This window comes from Nomascus leucogenys, chromosome 13 (genome assembly GCF_006542625.1).
Source record: "Nomascus leucogenys isolate Asia chromosome 13, Asia_NLE_v1, whole genome shotgun sequence".
NCBI classification, from domain to species: domain Eukaryota; kingdom Metazoa; phylum Chordata; class Mammalia; order Primates; family Hylobatidae; genus Nomascus; species Nomascus leucogenys.
Window position 1 is genome coordinate 62,134,770 of NC_044393.1, and position 24,468 is coordinate 62,159,237.

A 24,468-nucleotide genomic window follows, 5' to 3' on the forward strand; every position below is an offset into this window, starting at 1 on the left:
AAATTGTGCAGTGAATATAAATGAAAATTTCATTATATTAATCTTAGATTTAAAAGGCGTAGTTGAAACAATGAAGGCTGAGGATGAGAGCAGAGTTTTTCTCAGAGGTTGTTTTGGGAATAATGAAACTGAGGTCCCAAAAGATTAGCTGACATTGGCAGGGTCACTCAGTGAGTTAGCAGCAGCATCAGAATTAGAATTCAGGTCTTCTGGCTCTTGGATAGAACTGTATTCTTTGTCCTGTTATGATATGTGAAAAGACATATTTCTAAAATATGCCAGTTGTATTAGTCCGTTTTCATGCTGCTGCTAAGATATACCTGAGACTGGGTAATTTATAAAGGAAAGAGGTTAATTGTACTTACAGTTCCACATGGCTGGAGAAGCCTCACAATCATGGTGGAAGGCAAGGAGGAGCAAGCAAGTCCTGTCTTACATGGATGGCAGCAGGAAAAGAGAGAGAGCTTGTGCACGGGAACTCCTCTTTATAAAACCATCAGACCTCAGGAGACTTATTTGCTATCACGAGAACAGCACAGGAAAGACCTGCCCCTATGATTCAATTACGTCTCACTAGGTCCCTCCCACAGTATGTGGGCATTCAAAATGAGATTTGTATGGGGACACAGCCAAACCATATCACTGGTGTAATCCATTTAAAAGTAAAAATATAAATAATACACATACATTTTTGGACACACAAAACCTATGAAGAGTTTAAATAACATTTTTTTCCTCATGGAACTTATTTGTTCCATGCTAATAAACAAACCAAAGTGACCCACTAATTAGCAACATATTGAAACTGGGTGACGTAAATACTTTCAGAGAAGGCTTTCAGGATGGCCAGGAAAACAATACTTGTGTGCTCCTGAAATTTCACTCTATGTAATGACTTTGTAATTCCTTTTATTTTACTGAACCAATGTGATGTTCTATATTAAGAATTCAATCTGTTGTGATATTATTGCATAGGAATATTCATCAGATTCATAAGCTTAGACACGATTAAGTCCATTCTCTTCAAAGCCTTTCAGACTCCATTTTCCTATTAACTCATCCCTATTGTGGCATTTATACCTTAGAAATTACTTTTTATTTTGATAGACTTAAAAGAGCTGTTTTTATTATTCTTCCCATGGTGCCATTTATTTCATCAACAAGAATCATAGCCTTCGTTTTGTGTTTTCTCTTCTGTTACTTTGGTTGATGTGTGAGACCTAGTCATTGAGTTCCTGAGGGCCATGTGGGGTGGGTGGCCTTGCTTTTGTGGCCACTGATGTGACCTTCTGTGGGCTTCCATTCACACATGGATTTATCTAAATCCCTTATGCCACAGTAGCCTGGAAAAATCTTAATTTTATGGTAAATTCTTTACCAAGAAGAGGCACCTAACAATTTCAAGTCTGTATAATGGTGACAAAGAAAAAGAAATGGGAAATTGTATTTTTTCAAGGTGCCTTCTTCAAAAGTGAATGCAGTGTAATTGGATCTGAATTTCTTAAAAAAAGATATTCATGGAAAGTTTTGAAATACAGAAATTCAAAGTAAAAGCAGTATCAATTTGTGCAAAACAGAAGAATAAAGTAAATTCAGTAGAGAAATGGTTATATTGGCAGTGTCCATTCAAAACAGCCATTTGAATCTCTTGACCTAAAAAACAATTGCTGATATGTTTGGCAGTGACATGATGGAGGTAGGCTGATATTAGCCTTTAGCCCTTTTATAGAAGGAAGGCAGGTGAATTGCGGTCTGGAGAGATAGAAGTAGCCCCAGAGAAATAAAAGGTGTTCATAAATTTCTTCTGCTTTCTAATGAGCCCAATCTGTCTCTCATCTTACCTCTACTTCAGTGTCAGCTTGTTAAAGTTGCAAAACTTAAAAGTTACTTGACTATTGAAGGGGATTGATGCTACCAGTGGGTCACTCTCAGTCCTCCTGGATCCACCGTGTTGTACTATGCTCAGTGACCAGCACAAGAATCCAGTCCAGCCACAAGTCTGCTCTTCTCATATGCTTCTCCAGCACTGACTCTATTTATTGAAAATGTGGCTTTGGCTTCAGGGTAGGTATCCCTAAGCTAAAAAATAAATCCCTGCTGTCCATTTTTTGGCACCTTTCCTTGTGATTTAAAAACCAATGCAAATCAAATCAATAATAATTCATTTTCTTTTTACCAAATTTGGAATATACCAAATAACACAATCCTAATAGATGAATATTCTTGCTATGTTGCTGAAACTTGACTTCTATCTGGAAGCTTGGGGAGCTGGCCAGCCAAATCACTTCATTGCATCACTGTGCAAAACCACATCCCCATGTGGTTGGGAACCGCTGTAGGCTTAGAAGCCAAAAGTCTTGTTCCCCTATTTACATTTTTCTGTAAAATGCACTTTTATGATATAACTGGTCTTTTGCTTAAGTTAAGATGCCCAGAATCCAATCATTTTTAATAGAATAGAGCACTTGCTTTCCTGATTTGAGAAACAAGGTATTTCAGGTATGAATATGTAGGATGATTTTTATCTTCTTTAATGATTAAAATCTAAAAGTGAGAGTTGGAACATTAGTTACAAAAATACTTTTTAAAAAGGTAAAATTGTTTTTGGAGTTGAGATGATCAGCTGTCCAGATTAATATGTATAATATAAGATACATATGTAGGTGGTGCATAAATATTTGTTGAATGAATGAATGAAAAGTGATTTACAACAATTGAAAAATCTTCTTTATGATCCCTTCTTCAGTATTCCAAACCACAGCCAAGTTCAGCTAACTGAATAGAGAAAGACATTGAGTTTATAACCCTTTAACAAAATAAAAGGTTATAATTATTTGTCCCTGGCTCTAACAAATATTTAATTCTCTGAAGAAATTTTAAACTGAAGGTTTTAGTATAAAAAAGGCATTAGCTTTAAAAATGGGCGTATGTTCACCTAGAACTTAGAACATTTGCTTTTAAAAAAAATAATTGTGAAATCAAGAAACCCAAATATCCAGTTTTATCACTGATAAATACCCAGGGTGTTCATGTCTCAGATAAACTAAGATTATAAGCCTTTCTTACTCTTATGTCCAACTGACACCCAAATTGTCCCCATTTATTATGACTTAAAATAACTATGATCATGATACCAATAATTCAATAAAAATAACAAGTGCCATTATACACCAAACTCAGCAGCATTTATGTTAACAGCCTGTAATCTATTTGAAATGAAACAAAATTATTCTAAAGTATGCTTAGATACATATTAAAAATTCAGTTGCTATTAGGTTAATATTCTTAGCACATGAAATGGAATATGAAATTATGGGCTCATATTCTTAATGATGTTTCAGAGGGATTTTTCAATCACTCTATTTGAAACATCTGATAAAAATTGGGTTATTCTATAATACATTTTACAAATTTATTTCAATTATTGGGAACATACGTGGATCTTAAGGCAGTATTTTATACTTGATAAGCATTAACTCTTGTTCTTGATCTTGTTCTCAGTAATCTAAATGTGCTAGTGTGGTTTAAAAAATTCTACTACAGCTTGACTGATTTCTAAATGATGACATTTTTGAAGTTGCAATGAATTATCTATTAAACAGAGTCTAATTTAGGTCCTTATTGAAGCATAGATTAAAAGATATCCTTGATTAATAAAATGTGCCCCATCTGTGAGTATCATTCAATGTGAAAAATGTTCTAAAATAAAAATACGTCTTTTAAAAGTTGAACATATTGCTTCAATATTGCTTAGTGTGTTTATATGAAAATTGTAGCTATAAAGAAAATGTCACGTAGCCTTTCTGATTCTGTAGGCCATTTGTCTGAAACCAGTCATAAGGGAGTGAGGTGACAAAGTATGAATAGTTCAGAATTCATCATCATTAAGGAAAACTTTAAAGTTAATTTTTCCTTAAAATATTATAGTATATTCATTTATAAAGGGGAGAGGGGAGGCTTATGTAGATTGTAATTACAGATTTTTTCTCTTTCTCTCTCCTCCCTTACTGACCTCACCTGTTCTGGACATAATATTTGAATTAGCATCCCAACTGGGACAAGGACAAAGACAGTGCTAGTAAAAGAGATAGAAAGATAGGACAGTTTTTTGAATTAATATTTTTTTCTCTTCTATCATATGTAAATAATATTTCTCCTTATTAAACATGTACTTATTGGTTAGTATTAAGCTAGTATACTTTGTGGGAATAGAAAATAGGTAGAAGACAAGGCCCATGAGCTTGCAATCTTACTAGAGAAATCTGAAGCAATTAGAGAACTCCATCTCATCATGTAAAACCACATACAGATTACATATAATTTTGGCATGCAAAAAATTGAGAAATTGATTTGTGGGTCAAAGTGATTAAAGAAGAATGGGCCTATAGATTGAGTTGGATAGCTTGGGAGAGAAGGAGAAGTGTGTATTTGTGTGCTGGTAGAGGGGTATGTGTGTGTGTGTGTGTGTGTGTAATTATGGAATGGTGATAAAGAATGGAAAACAGAAAAGAATGAGAGAATGATCTGGATAGATGAAAATAAAGCTGTATCATAAAGGATCTTACTAATGGGCCTTGAATTTGGTCCCAGATATATAATAGATATTGAAGGTTCTTAAACAGTGGGGTCAAATTCTAAACCACTTAAAAAATTGGCCTCATCCTTTGTTAAAAATTGCTTTCAAACTTTTCAAACTCTCCTACTCATAATTTTTTTTCAAGTGTCACTGGTTCCTACCATTCTCTTATTTCTTTATGTAGCTTCTCTTTGGTGATTATGTATGTGGTACATCCTGGTTTCTGCTGCTAATGGTGAAATATGTTTAACTATGTTTTTCTGCCTTCTGCCATGGAGAAGCATCTAAGGCAAGAAGCTGGGTCTCCTATTTCCTTTATTATATTTCTCCTCATCCTTATGATGAACAAATTATAATTGATCATGATTATCAATATAAGTATAGTTTTAGTTGGTTTAAAATAGAATGTTTCTCAGCTGAATATTTATGAGAATCTATTTTTTCATGTACATACAATTTAAATTGGTTTTAAAATTAGGGAGAAAATCTTTCTCAAGTAAGACTCAATACAGTAGAAAATGTGTTTTTCTCTTCTTTTTTTTTTCTTTCTGAAAAATGACAGTTTTTTATGCCCATGATGGAAACACAAAGCACTGGAGCTCATGCACTACAGAAAATGCTCAAGACCTTCCAGGCGTAACAAATAATAGCATCACAGAGAAGAATACAAGTTCTTTCTGCATTGAGAAACTCGGTTGCATTTTATCTAGAAGCATTGATGGCAATAATTGTTCCAAATTTCCAGTGTTCTGTGGGTGTATCAGGACCATCTAAAAATAGGAACACTTGTTTCTTTGAATTATAAATTCTAGGATGCATGACTATTTTCTCTACTATATTACCAACTTCCTTATTTTTAATAGTAGCTAAAAAGTTACTACCATGATAAGACTATCTTTTCTAGTTAAAAGTCAACAAGCCACTAGATTCAAAATATAAAAAGAATGTTTCATAATAAATCATTTTTAAATATAAATCAGAAAGTATCAATAAAAATGTACCATTAATTATAGACATTTAAATCTAAACCTTGTGTGTAATTAAAAATAGTATACACTTTTGCACTGGGTTAAATTTAAAAGCCATTTTTAATGTATGTTAGGCATAGCAAAAAAATCTATAAAAATAAAACTAGATTTATGTTCAGTTTGCAAGTCTCTAAGAGTAAAACCCAAGCCAGTAGCAGGTTTGATCAAATGATTTATTAACAACCCTGTAGAACTCCTTGTATATAGTAGGTGCTTAGTGAGTATCCATTCAAAAATAGGTCCTTCTGTAATCGAAAACTGTGGTGATATTAAAACATATTCCTAAATTTTATGGTTTGTGTGTTTGAAACAGAATCTTGAAACAGGTCTGATACCCTCTAAAAGAAATCCATGAACTATTTATAACATATTTATAATTGGAGATAGAACGTAAAAAATACAAGGAATAGAATACAAAGAAATAATGGGGCACAAATATCCATAATTTAGTCATCTGAAATGGAAGCAGAGCATCAAGTCTGTCTTATTAAAATTAAAAGCTCTATTATGAAGTTGGCACATGAATAAAGCAGAGTACCAGTGAAAGAATATTTTAATGTGCTGCAGATATTCTCCAGTGCTGATATCAACAAGCAGGGATCACTTTGGGCCTACAACTGCTTGGGTAGAAACCTAGTTAGCTGGAGTACTATGCATAGGAAGTGGCTTTCAGTGGACGAGTGTCAGCTGTGGGAAGCTATGTTGATTCAGAATAGCCATGTCACTTATAACCGGGGAATATCAGTGACCCAGATGGGCAAATCATAGATTTTTTTCAAGCCAGTGGAATTTTAGAGCTCAACCCCTTCATTATACAGTTGAAGGGACTAAGAGGTCAAGTGAATTGACCTTGCCCTGTAGCTGATCAGCAGCTCACTGCCTAACATCCGGGCTGACATGCTTTTCTTGACTGCGTAAGGTAATTAAATAGAAGCCATGTTTACTGAGACCACAGACAGCACCAAGCTGGCATAGGAGGAAGATAGTAGCTATTATGTTAGAAGTTGGAACTACCTTGACACAAGAGTTCCTTTAAGACTTATCTCACATATCTTCTTTATAGCACTTATCACATTGTCTCATAATTTATGTCTCTGTTGCTAGATGGTGAACTGTGAGAGGGCCAACCCACATACACAGTAAAAAATAAAATTTATTTAAGATGCCAGCAAGAGGTAAAGCAAGAGGTCAAATAAAAAGAAGGAAGTCCAGCCCAAGTGGAATGAGAGCAAGAGGTTCAAATGGCCAAAACAACAGCCTACAAAAATGCGGTGACGAATGACCAGGTGTGTTAACAGCTGACCACGAGTCAAGAGTTAGAAAAGTGGGGAGACCATGTGATGTGCAAATACCAAGCAAACAGTACTTATGGGGTAATTCTGCCATTGTATTATCCATGAATTATCCCTTTACTATGTATAGCTACAAACACTAGTATTATAGGAGGCTGTAGAGCAATTTCAGAGTAGGGAAAGAAGTGTAATTAGTTGGGACATGGACTGGGAATAACGGTCCTGGAAGGTTGGATCTTTAAAGGGAGACTTGACAGACCTCAAGAAAAGACTGTACCCAGCCTGTGATAATCATCAACTTTAAATTTCCACTTTACATAGAACGTGAGAAAATGGATTTAGTACTGCAGAATATGAGCCAGATGTAGGTAAAACTCCCCTCCTGGTGTGAACTGTGTAACCCATTTTTAAAATCTAAGCAATGTTCTTCTAAAAAGTTATTTGAAAAATCAAATAGATTCTCCTGTTTCTGCAGTAATACAATCCTATATGAAAGCAGAGAGGGATATTAGAACTACTATTCTTTGCTTCCTTCAGATTCTCCGTGGGAAAGGAGAGAGAGAGCAGCAAGGTGGGGCTGAATTCTGAAGGCTGGGAGCTCTGTTTCTGCTCAGTCACTTCTGCTCCCATTAGTCTCTAACCTTGGTCAGCTATTTAAAAAGAACAAAAGAAAACAAAACAAAAAAACAAAACAAAACCAGCAGTAGCAGCAGTAATAACAATAACAATAGCCAGAATTTACTGAAGTTCACAACGTGCTGGTTACCGTACTAAGTGATTTACAGCTATTCTTTGCCAACTTGTGCAAGTTACTTAACTTCTCTGTGCTTTAGTTTCTTCATTTGCGAAGTATAGATAATAATAGCATCTAATTACTGTGATAATCAACTGAGTTGATATATGAAAAGTGTTCAGAACAGAGCTCGATACATAGTAAGTACTTAATAATAGTTATATTTTTATCTCATTTAATCTTCGAAGCAAATCTTAAAATGTCGCTACTACTTATTCCTCAATTTACAGATAAGCAAATTGAGACTCAAAGAGTTTAACTGATTTGTTTAAGACCACAGGGCTAGTAAGGGCCAGAATAAGGACTTAAACCTCCAAATGTCCTGCTTTTTAACCTCTGCACCATGCCGGCCTTCCCAGTTCAGTACCTAAATCCCAGCCACACCACATAAACTTCTCTGATTAGTGAATCCCTATGTTGAACACATCATGAGCCTTCAAATCTCTTTGCCTTTTGCTCACCTTGTTATTCCCTCTATCTGAAATGACGTTCTCAACTTTGTCAAACAGATTAAATTAAAATTATCCTTCAAAACTGAGTTCAAGTGTCACCTTTTCTATCTCACCTTCCTGCTCCCACTTTCACAGAATTACTTGCTTGTTTGTGTTCCTTTAACACTTATCTCACATATCTTCTTTACAGCACTTATCACATCATCTCATAATTTGTTGATGTCTCTGCCGCTAGACGGTGAACTATTAGAGGGCCAGCCCCTCATACGCAGTAAAAAATAAAATTTATTTAAGATGTCAGACTCTGCTAAGGGCTTCACAAGGATGCACACTCCCTGAATCCTCTCAAATACCCTAGGACATATGTACCATTGCAGTCCACTTTTTATTGATGAGGAATAGAAAGGTTAAATAACTTGCCCAAAATCACACATGCAGTAGATGCACAATAAATGATTGTTGTACTGAATTATGTCTAAGTAAAAATGCTTAAGAAAAATGTTCAATAATTCCCTTTTTCACAGAAGAAAATGATCTCTTAACTTTTAAATTTTGGGATGAAAAAGAACAAACTCTTTTTTCATCTATTTAGTCAGATTTTTCCCCCTGAAAGCTATGAAAAGAAACAGCTAGTTCAAGCTCAAGTGTCAATTCAGCTTTAAAAATTATAATCACTTTTCCTTATATTGTAGGATTATAGTCATCTTCCTTATATTGTGGGATAATGAATGACTTGCTTCCTTATCCCATAATCTTGAATACCCTTATAAGTTAAATGTTACTTTATTGTCTGTCAAAACCACACAAACCAGGAAATGCATTACAGTATCAGTTTTAATATTTGTGTCAATAATCTATTATTTTCCAAACACAGAAGAAAAAGGAATTACTTTCTGCCTCCAAGCTGAACTTGGAACCTAGGTCTTTCTGACCACGATGTTGTCCTATGTCCCCAGAAGGAGCCAAGGAGGCAGCTGTGAATGTCAGGTGTGAATAATTCCAAACCCCAAACCACCTGTGGCTTTGAGGCCTTTTTTTTTTTTTTTTTTTTTTTTTCATTTACTCAGAGGGAAACAGTCTCCTTGCTTTCCTCTGGGGACCTTTCAGGGAGCCAGCCCTCGTAATAACTGCCTGTTATGGTGAGAGGAAAACTGGCTTTAAAAGCCTTTTAACCCAAAGGGATTGAGCAGCTAATGGACATCATCCCTTTGGCAAAAAGGGATGATGTAAAACTCCTGCCCCATTTTAAAAACCAGGACTTGTTTATATAATCTTTTCATACAGTTAAAGCCTTTTGGTTTTAATATATTATTTAGAGCCTGTTACATTGCAGCATAAGGCAAAAACAGTTATAAAAAAAAAACAAACAACAACAAAAACTTCTCTCTACATTGCTCCAATTCAAATATGCCTTTAACTTATTTGACTGTTTTGACTGATGGCCAAAAAAGAAATTCCAGTCATTTGCAAATGTTATTTTCATTTTAACCACTATACAGACTAATTATGAATTTTTGCCTCAAAACTGAGCAATTCTACCATTTTAAAGTGGTGTAAAAAAAGTTTCTGAGGGAATTAGAAAACTCACAGAACGCTGACATGCCCACAGTTGACAATAACAACAAAAAATTTCAGCAGTAAACAGTTCTTAGTATATCCTGCAATTTCCATTTAAAACATTTATAAGAGAATATTAACAAACATGAAAATGATATATTTTTGCATAGAAAAATAAACTCACAAGGTTTTAGAACCATAAATAACCCACAATTCTGGTTACCATCTACATTGATTAACATCTTTAGCCAGTATTTGAAACATCACCATTTATCATCTTAGCTTCTTTCTTTTCTTTTTAATATGAAATTAATGCAAACTGCTTTTGTTTTAATAATAATACAGTCTATGCTACACATGGCATGAAATAATGAAACCCAGTAAATTTATCCAATAGTGAATACACAGAAGTGAAGAGTTTTGGCTCTGTTTGCAACTGTCCTACAGTAATTCCAGGTGCAATCCAACTAATTATGACACAGTTTAGCTGAAAAATGTAATCTGTATGGTTATAAATCAGTTTCATCGTACTTACAATAGAAGTAAATTTTGGAGGCCAAGCCAACTTTTCAGCTGATAGGCGATTAGGGAGTTTTATTGTGTTCCAATTAAGGAGCAATAAAAACATTGAAGGGGTGGCATGTTTTAATAATAAAAGATATGCACCCTGTTTCACAAGTTACTTGGGAGGACCCCCGCAAGTCATCGTAAGATGCACACAAATAAGTCATTCATTTGATTGCCTTTTACCCACGCATTTTCATCCTATCTTGCAGGAAGATATGAGTATGTCAGAAAAGACACCTCCATGTCTCTCAAAGCAATTGAAATATCTCTGTTTTGGAAGTGGATAGTTGGGATATGAAGGGAACTTTGGAAGGGAAAATAGATTTTGCTGCTATCATGCAGATATAATTAACTACATGGGAGCTGGTTCTAAAATACAACACGCTGATTTGTCTAAGTGTGGGTGAAAGGTTCCTGGTGCTTTGAATAGAATGAGGGGGTTCCCTCTCAGTTGAGGGAGTATATATAATATATACGAGATCCCAAATAACACTGGGCAAAGATAGGTGATAAGGCACTGAAGTGAAAATGGAGAACAGTCCATTTATGGCCATTATGACCAAGTTCTTCTTAGGGAATTTTTACCATATTAACACTCACAACTCATTGCTACTATGTATTTATTGTTTCTTTCCCACTAGATTAAGAAATCTAAATGAGACTGTTCTGCTTTGTTTTCCACTATGCACTCAGCACCAAGCCCAGCACCCAGCACATATTTGTTGAATAAGTAAATAAATGAACAAACAATTCAGGTAGCATCCATGGAAGTTGAGGCAAAGGGATAAGTGGCCGTATTTGTGTGTTAACAATCATAAATCAGTTAACTTCTATAGACAATCCTGGTGATGAAATCCAACCAGCTGATATCTGCAAAAGATGATTCAGTCAATAGGTTATCCTATCTACAAATAATTTTTTCATCTAAATCACTATGGTTAATTTTGTGTTATTTAAATGGGGTCTCTGTGGAGAAATGGGCAATTTACTCACCTCTTTCTGCCTTGGTTAATACCTGCATAGGATTCCACAGTCACAGACTTAATGCCTAGCTTCAGCCAGGCATCTCACAGATAAATCTATTACGTGCAAAATGAACCAGATGAAATAGTACAGACGTATCCATGCAAACATATCACCACTATTATGAAAAACAGTTTAAAGGCCGTTCAGCTCAGATTTGTGCTCAGTCCAAGAGGAGGACACATTATTATTGATAATCAGTCTCACAGGGAATTTGGACACCCCCTGCCCCGCTACAGTGGGAATGTATTTTTATGGATTAAAGATTAATTACATTAAATACTGAATTTTGGAATGAGTGCTAAAATAGGTAATGTGATTTGGTCATTAAGACACTGAAGTAGGCTTTTATTTTTTATGATTACTACTGTTACCAGTTGAGTTACAAATGGCATTGATTCACTGAGGATGTGTCTTGTCAACTGCTTCCTGCTTGACCTGCAAATGCCAAGTTAGTCAGGAGTAGGCTTAAATAAAAGTCACTGCAGTTCAGCCTGACTCACTGATTACTGGGGCTGGTTGCTTACCAAAACTGTGGGAATCGGTTATTCCAAATAGCTAGGTGGAGTCAGGCAGCTTCACATGGCCCTTGCTCTTGACTCCTCAATCCCCAACTCTTAACTCATATCTGTTTTCTTGGCTATGCAATGGTGAACCTGTCCTCTCTGGCCTTAAGATTATTGCTGAATTTTCTACTGATTGCTGGTGATATTTGAACCTCTAAGCAAACTTAGTCATTATCATCATTGCAATTATGTTTCTACTGTAAATTTTTTTGAGTTGCAATCACAATGTTATCAGAACATCTTTTGATAACATTTCCTTTGTTTTAGATAATGATTTCAGTACCAAAGAGACTTTATTGCTAGATCCAACTCACTGTTGTGCATTAAATTTTGTCTCAGATCTAATCAACTTTGGTGTAAAGTAAAAATGAGGTCAGAATGCTCACTAATTCATGGCTTGAGCTGTCCTTATATGAGCAAAACTGAATAGTTGCATATATCATTGAAACATTTCATTGATTTATTTTCCTTATTTATATTGATATTCTCTTTACAGAAGTACTATAGCAATACGGAATTCTGTTCTATTAGATTCCTAATCTTAATTATCAAATACCAAAAAAAAATAAACTTCACAAAAACAAACCAATAAACAAAACAACAGAAAGCAAGCAAAAATAATTTTTCCTAGTTTCGTCATAGTGTTAGTGTAAACCATCCTTCTTACAAGTTGTATATTTAGAACCCCAAATTTCTATGGTACTAGGCTCCAAATTAAAGTGTGATGTTTATATTAAAATTCCGAGCCAATTAACTAAGCAGGTACACATCTCTAAATACTACTGGCATTTAAGAATAATAGAGGGATGATTATAATAAACTACCAAATAATGCTTTTACAGATAATATTATATCAGTTTATCAGCATTATGTTGATTATCATTCATGTATTTCCAGTCTGGAATATAGTAGCTACAAGAATCAAAAAGCAAAACCATAATAAAGCTAGTCTTCCTAGTTTGTGCTTGCCTCCCAGATCAAAAAAAAGTTGTTGTGTGCCAAAATGTAAAACTTATTTCAAGAAAATTAACAGGCTACACGGGTAAATTTTGGCAAATGCAACTTTATATTGAAGTTCACACATCTGTATCTTAAAGAATGAGACTCACAGACTCTAATGTATTTCTAAAATACCAGAAATCATATTATAAGAGCTTTCACAAGTTAAAACTGAAATAATTTAAACTACCAATACACTGAATGTGCAGAAAGTATAAACAAGACTGTGCCTTCAGTAGAATAAATGCTTCACAAATTGTGCAGGATGTCATACTAAGGCTGTGGTCTCCCCTTAACAGCTGACTTAAAATATAAACATACATCAACTGCCTGCTTCTTAGAACACTTTAGAAAGGGTAGCACACCTCAGAAGAAAATCTCATTATTTCAGTGATGTGCACTTTAAGTTTCAAACCATGTGAGAAAAAAGGAAAAAGTACTAAATGATCTTTCATGCACTTTCAGATGCATGATCATGACCGGTTACTGATTTGATTTCCCTTGGCTATTTGCTCCAATGCTAAATAAGATGAAGGATACTAGATAACCCTTTAAGGCAACATGTGTTTATTCTGCATTATTAGAACTGCTCCGTTGTGACAGGTTGCTACCATTAATGTTGCCTCCCAGACCAATATCTAGCATTTGTAAAATATAAATGAATTGGAAAAACTTTATACCAAATCAACGAAAACCACATAATACAGTTCAATGCTAGCAATCTTACTAGTAGATAAGGAAATTGGTATTTAGAAATAGCAATGTATTAATACAAAAAAAGTAAACTCTAATTGGAACCAATATACTGCTTTGGAATGCTCCCTAGAACTTACAAGGCGGTTTTTAAAGTGTGATATTCCAATAATTCATTGGCACGTCTTTAGTGGATTACAGTACTTTAAGTCCCCAAATATTTTAGTCTTTGCAAAACAATAATAGTATGAAATGTTTTAAAGTCTTCAAACTTCTAAAATTAGTTTTTATCAACACATTTACCTCATGTCAAGTTAATTTATTAAGATGTCCAATGCTAATTGTTTTTTGATGTTTTTTCATATGTAGTGACATACAGAGCATTTAGCACTGATACTTAGCACCTGCTACTTTCATTATCTAGTTTTTGACCACATAAAGAAACTTAGGGCAGTGGTTCAGTCCTTTCTTAATTACAAACCTTCGCTGGCAGTCAGCAGGATCACTCTGAGATTTAAAATAGGATTATAGGTGAACTATTGCAAAGACTGCAGAATGTTGCCCAAATCCTTAAAACTGCTGATTCCATTCTTGAATTTCTTCTCAAAATATGGCTATGGGCCACAATTGCTCAGCAGAGAAGGTTAGTTTTCACAAGGCTAAAGATTTACAGATGCTCCCTCATATAACACAGTAAGGTTCCCTTGGTAACCTGGATTTTCTGCAGTAAAGAAGGGTTGTGCTGAAACAGCGCCTCAGCTCCCTGTTGGAGAAAATGCAGACAAAAGGATTGATTCCTGCTTGGGCAAAACTCATCCAGACAGCAGCTGTTAGAAATCCCCCTGGTACTACAGGCCCTCTTGCAAAAACTCTCCAATAACAGGCCACCAGGTAGGGGCCCCACAAGGTTAGAAACAGAAAAGTCATTATATAGAACATTCTGCTGATTCTTTTCTCCATTTTGAACTCGTCTAAGACCAATAGCCTTCTTCTGCCTGTGGTGTTTGCATTTTGCCTGATGCCCAGCAAGGTGGGTGGTGTGGGACCCCTTCCAAATCCTGCTAGCCAATTGGCAGCTGCCTGGCCACTGGCTCCAGGACCATGAAAAGTCCAGTTCTGGCTGACTGCTGCTACAAACTGGACTGGCTTCATTTTCCTTCGATCGTGGACGAAAAATATCAGCTTGAGGTAGACAAGCTGTGTGGCTAGGAGGATAAGAGCAAGAAGCAGCATAAATCCTAAGGAATCATTAGCCCTGAAGGAGCGGTGTTGGAAGGTGCATTGATCTTCCTCCCTAATGAATGAGTAAGTGCCCACGTCTAAAACCGGGGGAAATGCCATGGCTACAGACAGAGTCCACACCATACAGATCACAGCCAGACACGTCCAAAAGGTCAGCCTCTTTGTATAGAAGCGGTGATGGGCGATAGCTAAGTATCTGGTGACACTGATGCAGAAGAGCATGAAAGCAGTGTGGAAACAGGACAAAACCCCCAGAAAGGCAATCACTTTGCAAGTCAGAGTCCCATAAGTCCAGGTAGAGCCATTTTTGACAGAGTTGAATACAAATGGGAAACAAATTGCAGATCTGAGGATATCTGAACAGCAAAGATCCAACAGGAAGTAGTAAGGTGCTCTATGCAAGGTCTTATCTTTCACTAGCAAAATGGAGATCAGGAGGTTGCCCACCACGCTGACTCCTATTATGAAACCCAAGGAAGTCAGTTTCAGAAAGGCTGTTAGCGGCGAGAGATTTTGCAAAATGTTGTCAGCTGCATGGCTATAGTTCGCCATAGATGGATGGAGGATAAGGATACAGCCTCAGTCAAGTCTCATGATCTAGATATAAGAACAAGGAAAAGATAGATCCATACATTTTACTGAAAATATAATCCACAAACAGAACTGATCTGATCTGCAGTCATGCTTCCTCTTTTCTTCCACTTGTTTTGCCATCAGAATATCTGGAAAAAAAAAAAAAAAAGAGCTATCAGTTCTTAAGTTAACAAGCAATGATGTCAGACAGTGCTAACAAAGCTGTTCACTTATGGGGAAGCAAATAAAGTTTTAATTTTGAATACTAATATTTGCTTTACTAAATATTTTTGCTCGAGATTTCAGAGAATTGGTTTGTTTAGTATTCCAAGCTAAGTGAATTTTAAAATGTCCCTATTTTGGACAATATACATTTGATAGGGTACCTTTAGGAGAGAAGGAATAAAATGTCCCATTCTTGTAAAATATGCCAGCCCAGGAATTAACCACTAGAATTGCAATGGAATCTACAAGATTGCTATTAGGAGGCAGAGACACTACCTACATTTATTTGAGATCTGTTAGTATCTGTCAGTGTTTCACAGGCAGCTTCTCTGTTTGATGTGGGTCCAAAGAACCCGTGCAAAATATATCTTAAGTGCCACTATTCATGCTGCATAAGAGTATTTGTTGATTCATCTTAAAGCAAAATTTCAAAATTAGACTTCAAAATTAATAGGAACTTACTTGTCCCAAGATTTGATGTGATTTAATCATTTGTCTTTCCCTCTCCACCCTACCCCCCATTTCTGGCAAATCTTTTAAGCCCACATGATTATTAAAATGGTTAATGTAAATATTGGACAGGGAAACACACCCAGAGGAATAATGCACTTCCATTTGTAAACCTTGGCTGCCTGGATTCAAATGAATATAACATGAACCTGTATTTCTTGGGCAATTAAGCCTTTCCCATTTACACTGATAACCTTTGTTGCAAATCACAATTGGCTTCTTTTTAAAACAAAATGCACATTGTCTCGTAGGTGCCTGGACCACACCAGGGAAATCGGCTTCCTCTGTTATTCCCACCAAGCGTGTTTCCTCTGCCACTTCTCACTGGCCCGGAATATGCTGATGGAAGCCCAGGCAAAACTGCGTTCGATGATTTTAATTTCCCCACCGGTACATCCTCGGGTAAATACCGATCGCATCATGCAACATTACGAAACCTGAAATCCGCCACCCCTGGATTTATAATGGGGGGAGGGTGGAGGAGGGGGAGAGAGAGAGAGACATGCATTACATACGCGAAGATGGGGAGAGAGATTGCTTCTGTGCTGCAAAGGAACCGTTCCCGGTGATTCGCAGTCTGATAGTCCTCAGTCTTGAAAGGCTTTCCAGAAATGGAGCTCTCAGTAAGCCCTACTGAAGATGCATTGTCTGAATGTACTTCCATTATGCAGTTTATTGTCACAAAACACACACACGCACGCACACACACACACACACACACAACCTGAGGGAGGGCTCTTTCTCGGTGAACCTGCAGTTTCATCAACACTGTGCATTCCCCCACATCCCCCAAACTTAACCAAGAGTATATCCTCCTACCTGTTGGTGTTGGATATCCCGACAGACTATAGCTTCTTCTTTCTATAAATTGCTGATTTTTTTTTTCTTTTTTTCTTTTTCTTTTTTTTTTTTGTTTTTTGTTTTTTTTTCTTTTTTTTTTTTTTTTTTTTTTGCCTTAGTGCCTTGACTGAGCATCCAGGCAGGGCTCGGCGGCGCCTGCGCGCTGGAGCCTCCTTGAGCTCCAGCCGCGTCCTCCCCTGTCGCAGCGGCACCGTCTCCCCCAGTAACGCAGGGGCCGCGGCGGCGGCGGCGGCGGCTGCGGTGGCGAGGGCGGCGGCGGGGCTGCTTCAGCCTCTGTGGAACCAACAGGAGCCCCTACCTGTCTCCAGAGCTGGCTGGGTTTATTGACTGCCCTGTCCAGTTCAACTGGCAGCATTAAGCTTTTGTCCCTTCGCGGCTGCTTCTGAACTTTTCCCTCCCCGCATTTGTAGTGGGGGACTGGAAAGGCCCTTTCAGGACCTCAGGCCCATCCTCTTCCCAAAGGCAGCGCAAGAGGAAGTCACAGTGCCTGGGACGCCCGCCCCCTCCCTCAGCTTCCCGGAACCCTAACCTTCCCCAAACACTTTCTTCCTTTTTCTTTTAGGATGGTCCAAACCACCGGAGGCTTGTTTTAGATTTTTTTTTTTTTTAAATGATGTCTCCAGCTAACCTTTAAATTTGCAGGTTAGCTGGAAAAAGACAAGAAAAGAATGGGAAAAAATAAAAAAAGTTATTTATTTATTGATTGATTGATTTATTTTTTCCCACAGTTAAAAATCTTGTCAATGGGGAAGAAGGGAGGCACGTTAGGGCAGCTCTTTGTTATTCATCTTCTATTCTCCAATGCACGCAAATATGCGTAAAAGTAGGGAGAAAGCTAAGTTCAGAGGACAACTACAATATGATTTACCTTCAGTCTACCTTAAAGGAGGTCACTAAAGAATCAGGCTTATAAAATGTTTAAATGGCTATTCCTGGCATTCCACCCACCAAGCAACAGTATTCCTTTTCCCCTCTTGCAAGTTCGGCTGACCGTTGATGGGTGATGTCAAAGCAGTTATGTGTACGAGTTTCCTTTTTTCCCCTTTGTTATTACAGATGAAAAATACTAGAAATATAGCAAATACATAAAACTTACACCAGTCCAAAAGGTCGGATGACACCACAGACACCACAAAGCCTGACACGTGGGTGCTTAGGAATGCCTCAGAATCATGAATTTTCTTATTTTACCATTTCGGAAGAGTTTTGTTTGTGGAGGTGATATAAAATTTTAAGCAACAACTTCCCAGTTCTCCTACCCAAAACTAGCAGACACGCTTTCATTAATTCCCAATGTAAAACATCTGCTTCTTTTTCTGTATGCTTTTTGCTTTATTATAATCTGTTAATGAAACAAAAAATAAAAATCTTCTCTACAGTAATAATCTGATCTCGAGACAGCAGTAAAATACCTCATTGCTGGGTGGTGAGATTGTGACATTCAGGGGAACTCAGGCCAATCAGCATACAGATAATATGGGTTAATTTACATACTGTATTTCTATTGGACGAGCCGAGGTAAAGCCTTATCTGTTTAAAGCTTGATGTCACAGTCGTTACACAAAGCCCTATGTTGGTAATACTGAAATGATGTTAAATTTCCCTGATTTGTTCTTGAATTTCCTACATCCATTTAAATACATGGATGATAGTTTGTTTCTTTAGAAAATAATACACACAAGGCACTAAACTTTGGCATTCCCTTAACCTAGAAAAATCAATCCTATAGCCATGCTAGCAGTAACTTGAGGGCATTTCCATTCAAGTAAAACATTCCACTTTTTGCAAAGCAAATGAATTCAAAACTCAAAACCGTGTGGTGGTTTGCAACTTCTAAGTAAAATGTCAAATTCATTTTTATGAAACTACAAATCACTTCAACTTGTGCTTTTTTGCTTCCCAATAAGTGCTTCAATGTACTTTGCAAAGAGTTATTTCCTGAATTTTACAGTTTTTAAAAAAATGTATAGAATAAGAGACTTAAGTTTGCTGAAAATTCATAATTGGTCAGATGTTAGGTTGTACAGATTAGGGAAAAGCTATTTAAAAGTAAATGAAAAGAGTCACTGCACTGCCAGGCCATGAAGCAATAATATACTCTGCCAGAAGTTATAGGGCCAAGATCCAAGGGTTTTAACTAGTCTTATTCTTTAAGCAGATATTGATTCCTTAAAAATAAGGGAGAGGGTATGTGTGTATGCAATATTCTTTCATATCCACATCTCAGCGTATAGAAAAGCTATTTTTTTCCTTTGCAGTTGAGCACAGTTACATCCACTAATTCTTCAGCTTTTCCAGCTGTTAGATAAGAATGTCATTTTCTTGCCTCACAAGGGGACTCAAGAAATTAATGAGATATTTTCCATCTAGCTCATTAACTCTACTGGAGAAAACATTGGAAGCTACATCTTTCATTAGCAGGGCTTTAAAAAACATGTTTAATAGCTGACAAAAGTTTCATATCATCTACAAGTTCTCAAATGTAAAGTTGTTGCTTCAAATTGTTTAGATCATAGGCTTAATTGGTCTTAACTAATTTCTTTTTTTTATTGCCTACATCACCAAACCCAGAAAATTTGATTTTCAGGTTAAGAGTAAAAGAACAAAGCAAATACAACAAAACTACATGCCCTAATCCTTGGGTTCGAAGGATTCTGAAGATTTACAAACTGTTGGAATATTGCATGTACTATATTGATCAGTGTATTAGGAAAATGGATATAATTTGCTTAATTTGGTTCTTTATTTTAAAAACCAATGACCTTGCTTTCAAAAGTAATCTATTTCAGATTTTTGCCAACTGATGCATAGTATCATGATCAGCAAAAACAGCGTTTTTTTCCTGTGCATTGTTTACATGAAAGTGTGTGTCAGGAAATAACACTTGGTAATTACAGAGAATAATAGACTAGAATAAACATTCTAAATAAAAGATTTTTAGTAATTCATTTCAAATGACATGTCTTCTGCTTAAAGCATAAAACACGTGTCTTTGGTGCTCTCAACTGTTACCAAAATTTAAAGTTGTATATGAAAAAGAGCCTTTTTAAAGTTTTCTTTAAAACTTTAGCTATCTTGGTAAGAAAGGCTCTCATTGGGGGTTTTTGAACAGAAACACTTTCTGATTGATTATTTAAAAAAAAATCACTAACCTGGAATAAGTGACTCATAGAAAGGGAGATTATACATCTCCCTTTTTTGATAATGGTTTTCATGTCTTAGTTGATAATGGTTTTGATAATGGCTTTCACATCTTAGTTGATAATGGTTTTCACATCTTAGTTGCTGCAAAAGGTGACCTTTTTCACAGTGCCATCTAAGTAACTGAAAGTTTTTAGGGCATTATATTCATCTATTTGAGGAGCAGAATGGTGAAATAATATGCTAGACAAATCATGACTTGGGAGTTGGGAATAACCATAATTGTGAACATCCCGAACAGTGAAATTTTTTCAGAATGTTAATGAGTTTTTAAAAGATTAAAAATCTGGCATTCTTCTTTCCAAAATGCTAAAAGCTTCATTTGTTAGACTTTTCTCTCTGCTCTGCCCCATAACAGGTTCCAAAGTGTTAATATAATTCATTTTTAATTTTAAAGTTAACTGCCAGGCTTTTGAAAACTCAGCAGTTTACCTTTTCTTCTTCCCTTTATGTTGACAATTTCCTTCTCTCAGAAAACTTTAAAACTTGTTCCTTTATTCAATTTTTTTAACAAACATTTCTTGAGCTCCTCCAACTCTGTATAAGGCACTGTGCTAGATCTTGCAAGAAATAAGAAATCGGGAGGTAGGACCAGTTTACAGGTGGACACATCACAGTAGGGAAAGCCTGAACTGATGGAAGTGGAGCAGGAAAAATGAAAAGAAGCAAAGTAAGAGGAGCCATATTTCTTGTGGAGTAATTGGCTCAGGGAAGCAAAGGAGATCAAAGGGTAAGAACAGACTCTCAGGTTTGGAACTTGGAGAAGAACTGGGAGGCAGAAGACACCGTTAACCAGAGGAAACAAAAGTTAAAAAAGAAGGAGCTGGTTTGGTAAGGAAAAGAGTGAGTTAATTTTAGACATGCTGAATGTGAAATGCTGGTGGAATATTCAAATGTTGATGTGTTATACTCAGTTGGAAGTGAAGAGCCCAAATTCGGAAAGTACTTATAGAGAAACTATTGGGCGGCATTGCCAAGGGAGAGATTGTTGAGAGAGAAGAAGGTTGAGGTTAAACAAATAAACAAGTATGCCCATTCCCCTCCATCTGAACAAACCGAAAAACAAAGAGAATGCCTACATATAAGAAACAGGAAGATTATGAAGAACCAGACATAAAACAAACCAAAAGAGGACGATCATCTATGTTATAGACCCTGAGGGAGGAGAGAATTTCAAAGAAGGAGTGATCATCAGTGTCAGTTGTGACTCGGAGATTTAGAAGAACAACACGTAAGAAGATATCCTTGGATCTGGGGATGAGGAAAATCATTAGCAATCTTTGAGAAAGCAGTTTCAGAAGAGAAAGTCGGACTATAAGGGATTAACAAGTGAGGGACACAGGCTTAAAGGCTTATGAGGTCAGGCTAAGAAACTGTTTTGTCGTTAATGACAGCACTGTCTCAGTGATAAAGGTTTGAGTGAATTCTCTTGATGTTTTATGAACAAAGTGATGGTTATTTGAATAAATACAGCATGGTTTCTTCTTCTGGAAGTCTTTAAGCTCTTTTTAAACTACACATTACTGAAATGTGACCTTGTGAATGAGAAGAGCAAATCCAAGTTTTCCTACTAGTGCCTGGTAAAACTTTAGAGCTTAGAGGAAAAGCCCTTTGTCTGTTAAAATTTTCTAAGTTGTCTCATTCACCTTTGCCTTTTTTTTTTTTTAAGATGCAGTTAGCCTCAACCATGTAAAACAAAAAAGTGAGCCCCACATGGATATGTCATGGGTGTGAATGTGTGTGCATGTGAATGTATTGGATGGGTAGGTGGGAAGAAGAAGCAAGTGTTGGTAAAATAATTAAGAAATAGGAAGTTAATTTAATATTCAGGTTAATGGAGAGTCACACGTATCTTACATGCATTGTAAATTTTCATGAAATAAAAATGCAATATAATTTTTAAAACTCTAGAAGTATGAGGTATTTTTTCTTTGACTATTCAGAGGTTATCTCAGTCATGCAGTGCATTAGGACCATTATGAGCAGATTATGGTTATTTAAGCTTTTGTGGTGTTCAGCTTTTTGACAAATGAACATAATTAAAACACGGCTGAAAGTAAGGACTCTAAGATAAGTAAAGTTACCTTAGACTATAATTAAAGAGCTTCTCATATTGACTAACCAAACTTGCATTCTGTTTAGTCCTTCCACTTTCATTTCTCTTATTTTTTTAAACTTTACAACTTAACCCTATAAAATAAAAACAAAGACAAAACTAAAATTCCCACCCCTCATAAATATGGTTACTACTTTAATTTGGTTAACATTTGATTAAAACAGAAGAGTGCTATCATATGTCTAATTTCACATTAAAAAGGACTATATTAAGAATAAGTCCTGGGGTAGCATTATTTCATTCATTTAATGAATGTTCTAGACTCCATGAGAATATGAGCTCTATTATTTTGTCACTATTCATCCCTGGCATATCAAAGATACTGGATACATTTTTGTTCAATGGGAATTTATGACCCTACTACATAAAAAATGCTGTACTAGGCACTGTTTGGGAGGATATAAAAGAAGAAGAAAGACAATGGCACAGGCTCCAACTGGACTCCATGTTTTTAATTTCGTAAGGTTGGGATAATTATTTGTATGATGGGCAGAAAGTTTTTTTGGCCAAAGATTTACTCTGGATTTGGGGAAATTTTGTTTGCTTTTTAGCCTTATTACATTAGCATTTACATAATTCTTTATTTGCTTTACTACTCAGTAATTTTAAACCATTTTCTAATAAGTTAATGTCTGTCATGCAGATTATGAGCCAAGAGCAGATATTTTATGCCTTGAGTTCATAACCTGGTGCTCAAATAGATGACAAAATATCTGCAGCTTTTATCTGGCTTTGGACTTGCAATCATTAATTTTTTAATAGCCAAAAGGGTGGTGCATCCTGAAAAAAGGACCTTAATTTATCAGTACAGAAGTAAAAAGCTCAACAATATAAAAATAAACTTTTAAATGATGGATACTTTCTGCTCTAATTTTGCCTGTGGATTATTAATAATTACCCATAGGACAGAAAGCAAAGGGGTTGAAACAGAAACTGGTTGTTTCTCAGAAAAAGACTGCAAGATGATATTAATCTTGGGTAAAAATCAGGATTATAGTTTATTGCATTTTATTTGTCCTCCTTTTAAAAAATATTCCTTCCCCTTCTTTACCAGGCACAAATTAGAGCTGAATATAAGAAGTTCTCATATAAAATAGTGCCTATTCATCTTACTAATTGAATATAATAAAAAAAAAGCTACCAGCCAAATCACTCTTTAAGTCCTCTGAGCTTGAACACAGTTCAGAGCTGATAATAAGATTTTCTAATCTCTGGAACAAGGAAGCACAGAACGAAACCTCCAACAATTCAAAACAGGGTAGCAGCAGCTCACTTTCAGAAGGTAGTAATGACTAGGGCTGGGTGCATACAATTTCAGCACATAGAATTTGGTTGGGATTGCCTTTCTCCTTTATCTGATCTAGAATCACAGCATCCTGTATTGGCAGTTGGTATGTGATTTATAGCAGTTGTTTTCTGGCACGGCTATAGTTAATGGGCCGTTAATCATTTCTATGGGATATAAAGAATACTGTTGCGTGCATGTATTATGAAAAATGTGTCTTGTTTATAGAGATTTAAAATACCAAATGCCTTACATCTACAAACCCTATAATCTGTGCTTCTAGCTGTTACCCATCATCTCTCTGAATGGCACTATACTGCATAGCGGTGGGCATGTGAACAAGCTTAGGAGGTGGAGGTAGGAATGGTCCCATGCCCAGGGTTCCAATATTTTTTGACTTGTGCATTTCATATCACTTAATCCCAATTATGATTGTAGAATAAAGCTATGATTCTAACATTTTCAGAATTAGTTTCTGGTTGTTTTGGCAAACAGTTGTCTAGGTAAACTGAAAGGCAGTAGTCCAGGTAAAAAACTGGAAGGCATCCGGGTAAATGACCTGTCCTCTTGTGAGAATTCTGAATGTGGAAATTTCTGGCAATTTTAATTAGTCTGGTGCCTCCTCTAGTTACTATGGGGGTGTGGTGTGCAGCTCCAGGACTGCTATTATTTCATTTTTACTTGTATTAAATCTTTCAACAACCACAGGTCTTTGTAAGCTCCAACTTTTTTCTAGCAGGTTTCTTCTAAGGGAGCCATGGGTCTTTTGCATTTCTTTCATAGTAGATCTGATCAGTTAATTAAAAACAACAATTCCATCACATAAAATTTAAAATTTCAGGCATTCACCAGTTCAGGAATGTTCTGTATACAGGTACAGTTGTATATGCTGCATAGCATTATATAAAA

General features: G+C 36.1%; 2 protein-coding genes across 4 annotated transcripts; both read right to left on the reverse strand.

Annotated features, from left to right (window-relative positions):
- Window positions 1-9,168: 9,168 nt before the first annotated feature.
- On the reverse strand, window positions 9,169-17,091 carry GPR85 (G protein-coupled receptor 85). Of its 3 annotated transcripts, none has more exons than XM_003261208.3 (3): window positions 16,916-17,091; window positions 16,612-16,729; window positions 9,169-15,510 (listed from the first exon to the last, which is right to left on the reverse strand). In XM_003261208.3, exon 3 carries the CDS (start codon window positions 15,338-15,340, stop codon window positions 14,228-14,230), a length of 1,113 nt encoding a protein of 370 aa, XP_003261256.1. In that variant the 5' UTR covers window positions 15,341-15,510; window positions 16,612-16,729; window positions 16,916-17,091; the 3' UTR covers window positions 9,169-14,227. The 3 variants fall into 3 exon arrangements, with proteins under 3 accessions (XP_003261256.1, XP_012367753.1, XP_004090245.1); XM_012512299.2 differs by having other exon boundaries at window positions 16,612-16,726; window positions 16,916-17,008; XM_004090197.3 differs by lacking the exon at window positions 16,612-16,729 and having other exon boundaries at window positions 16,916-17,003.
- LOC105740730 (probable methyltransferase PMT11) lies at window positions 17,024-20,842 on the reverse strand. Its single transcript, XM_012512035.2, is given in 3 exon segments — window positions 17,024-17,353; window positions 17,356-17,512; window positions 20,759-20,842. Coding segments are annotated over 3 exon segments (543 nt in total). The 3' UTR covers window positions 17,024-17,051.
- Window positions 20,843-24,468: the final 3,626 nt, after the last annotated feature.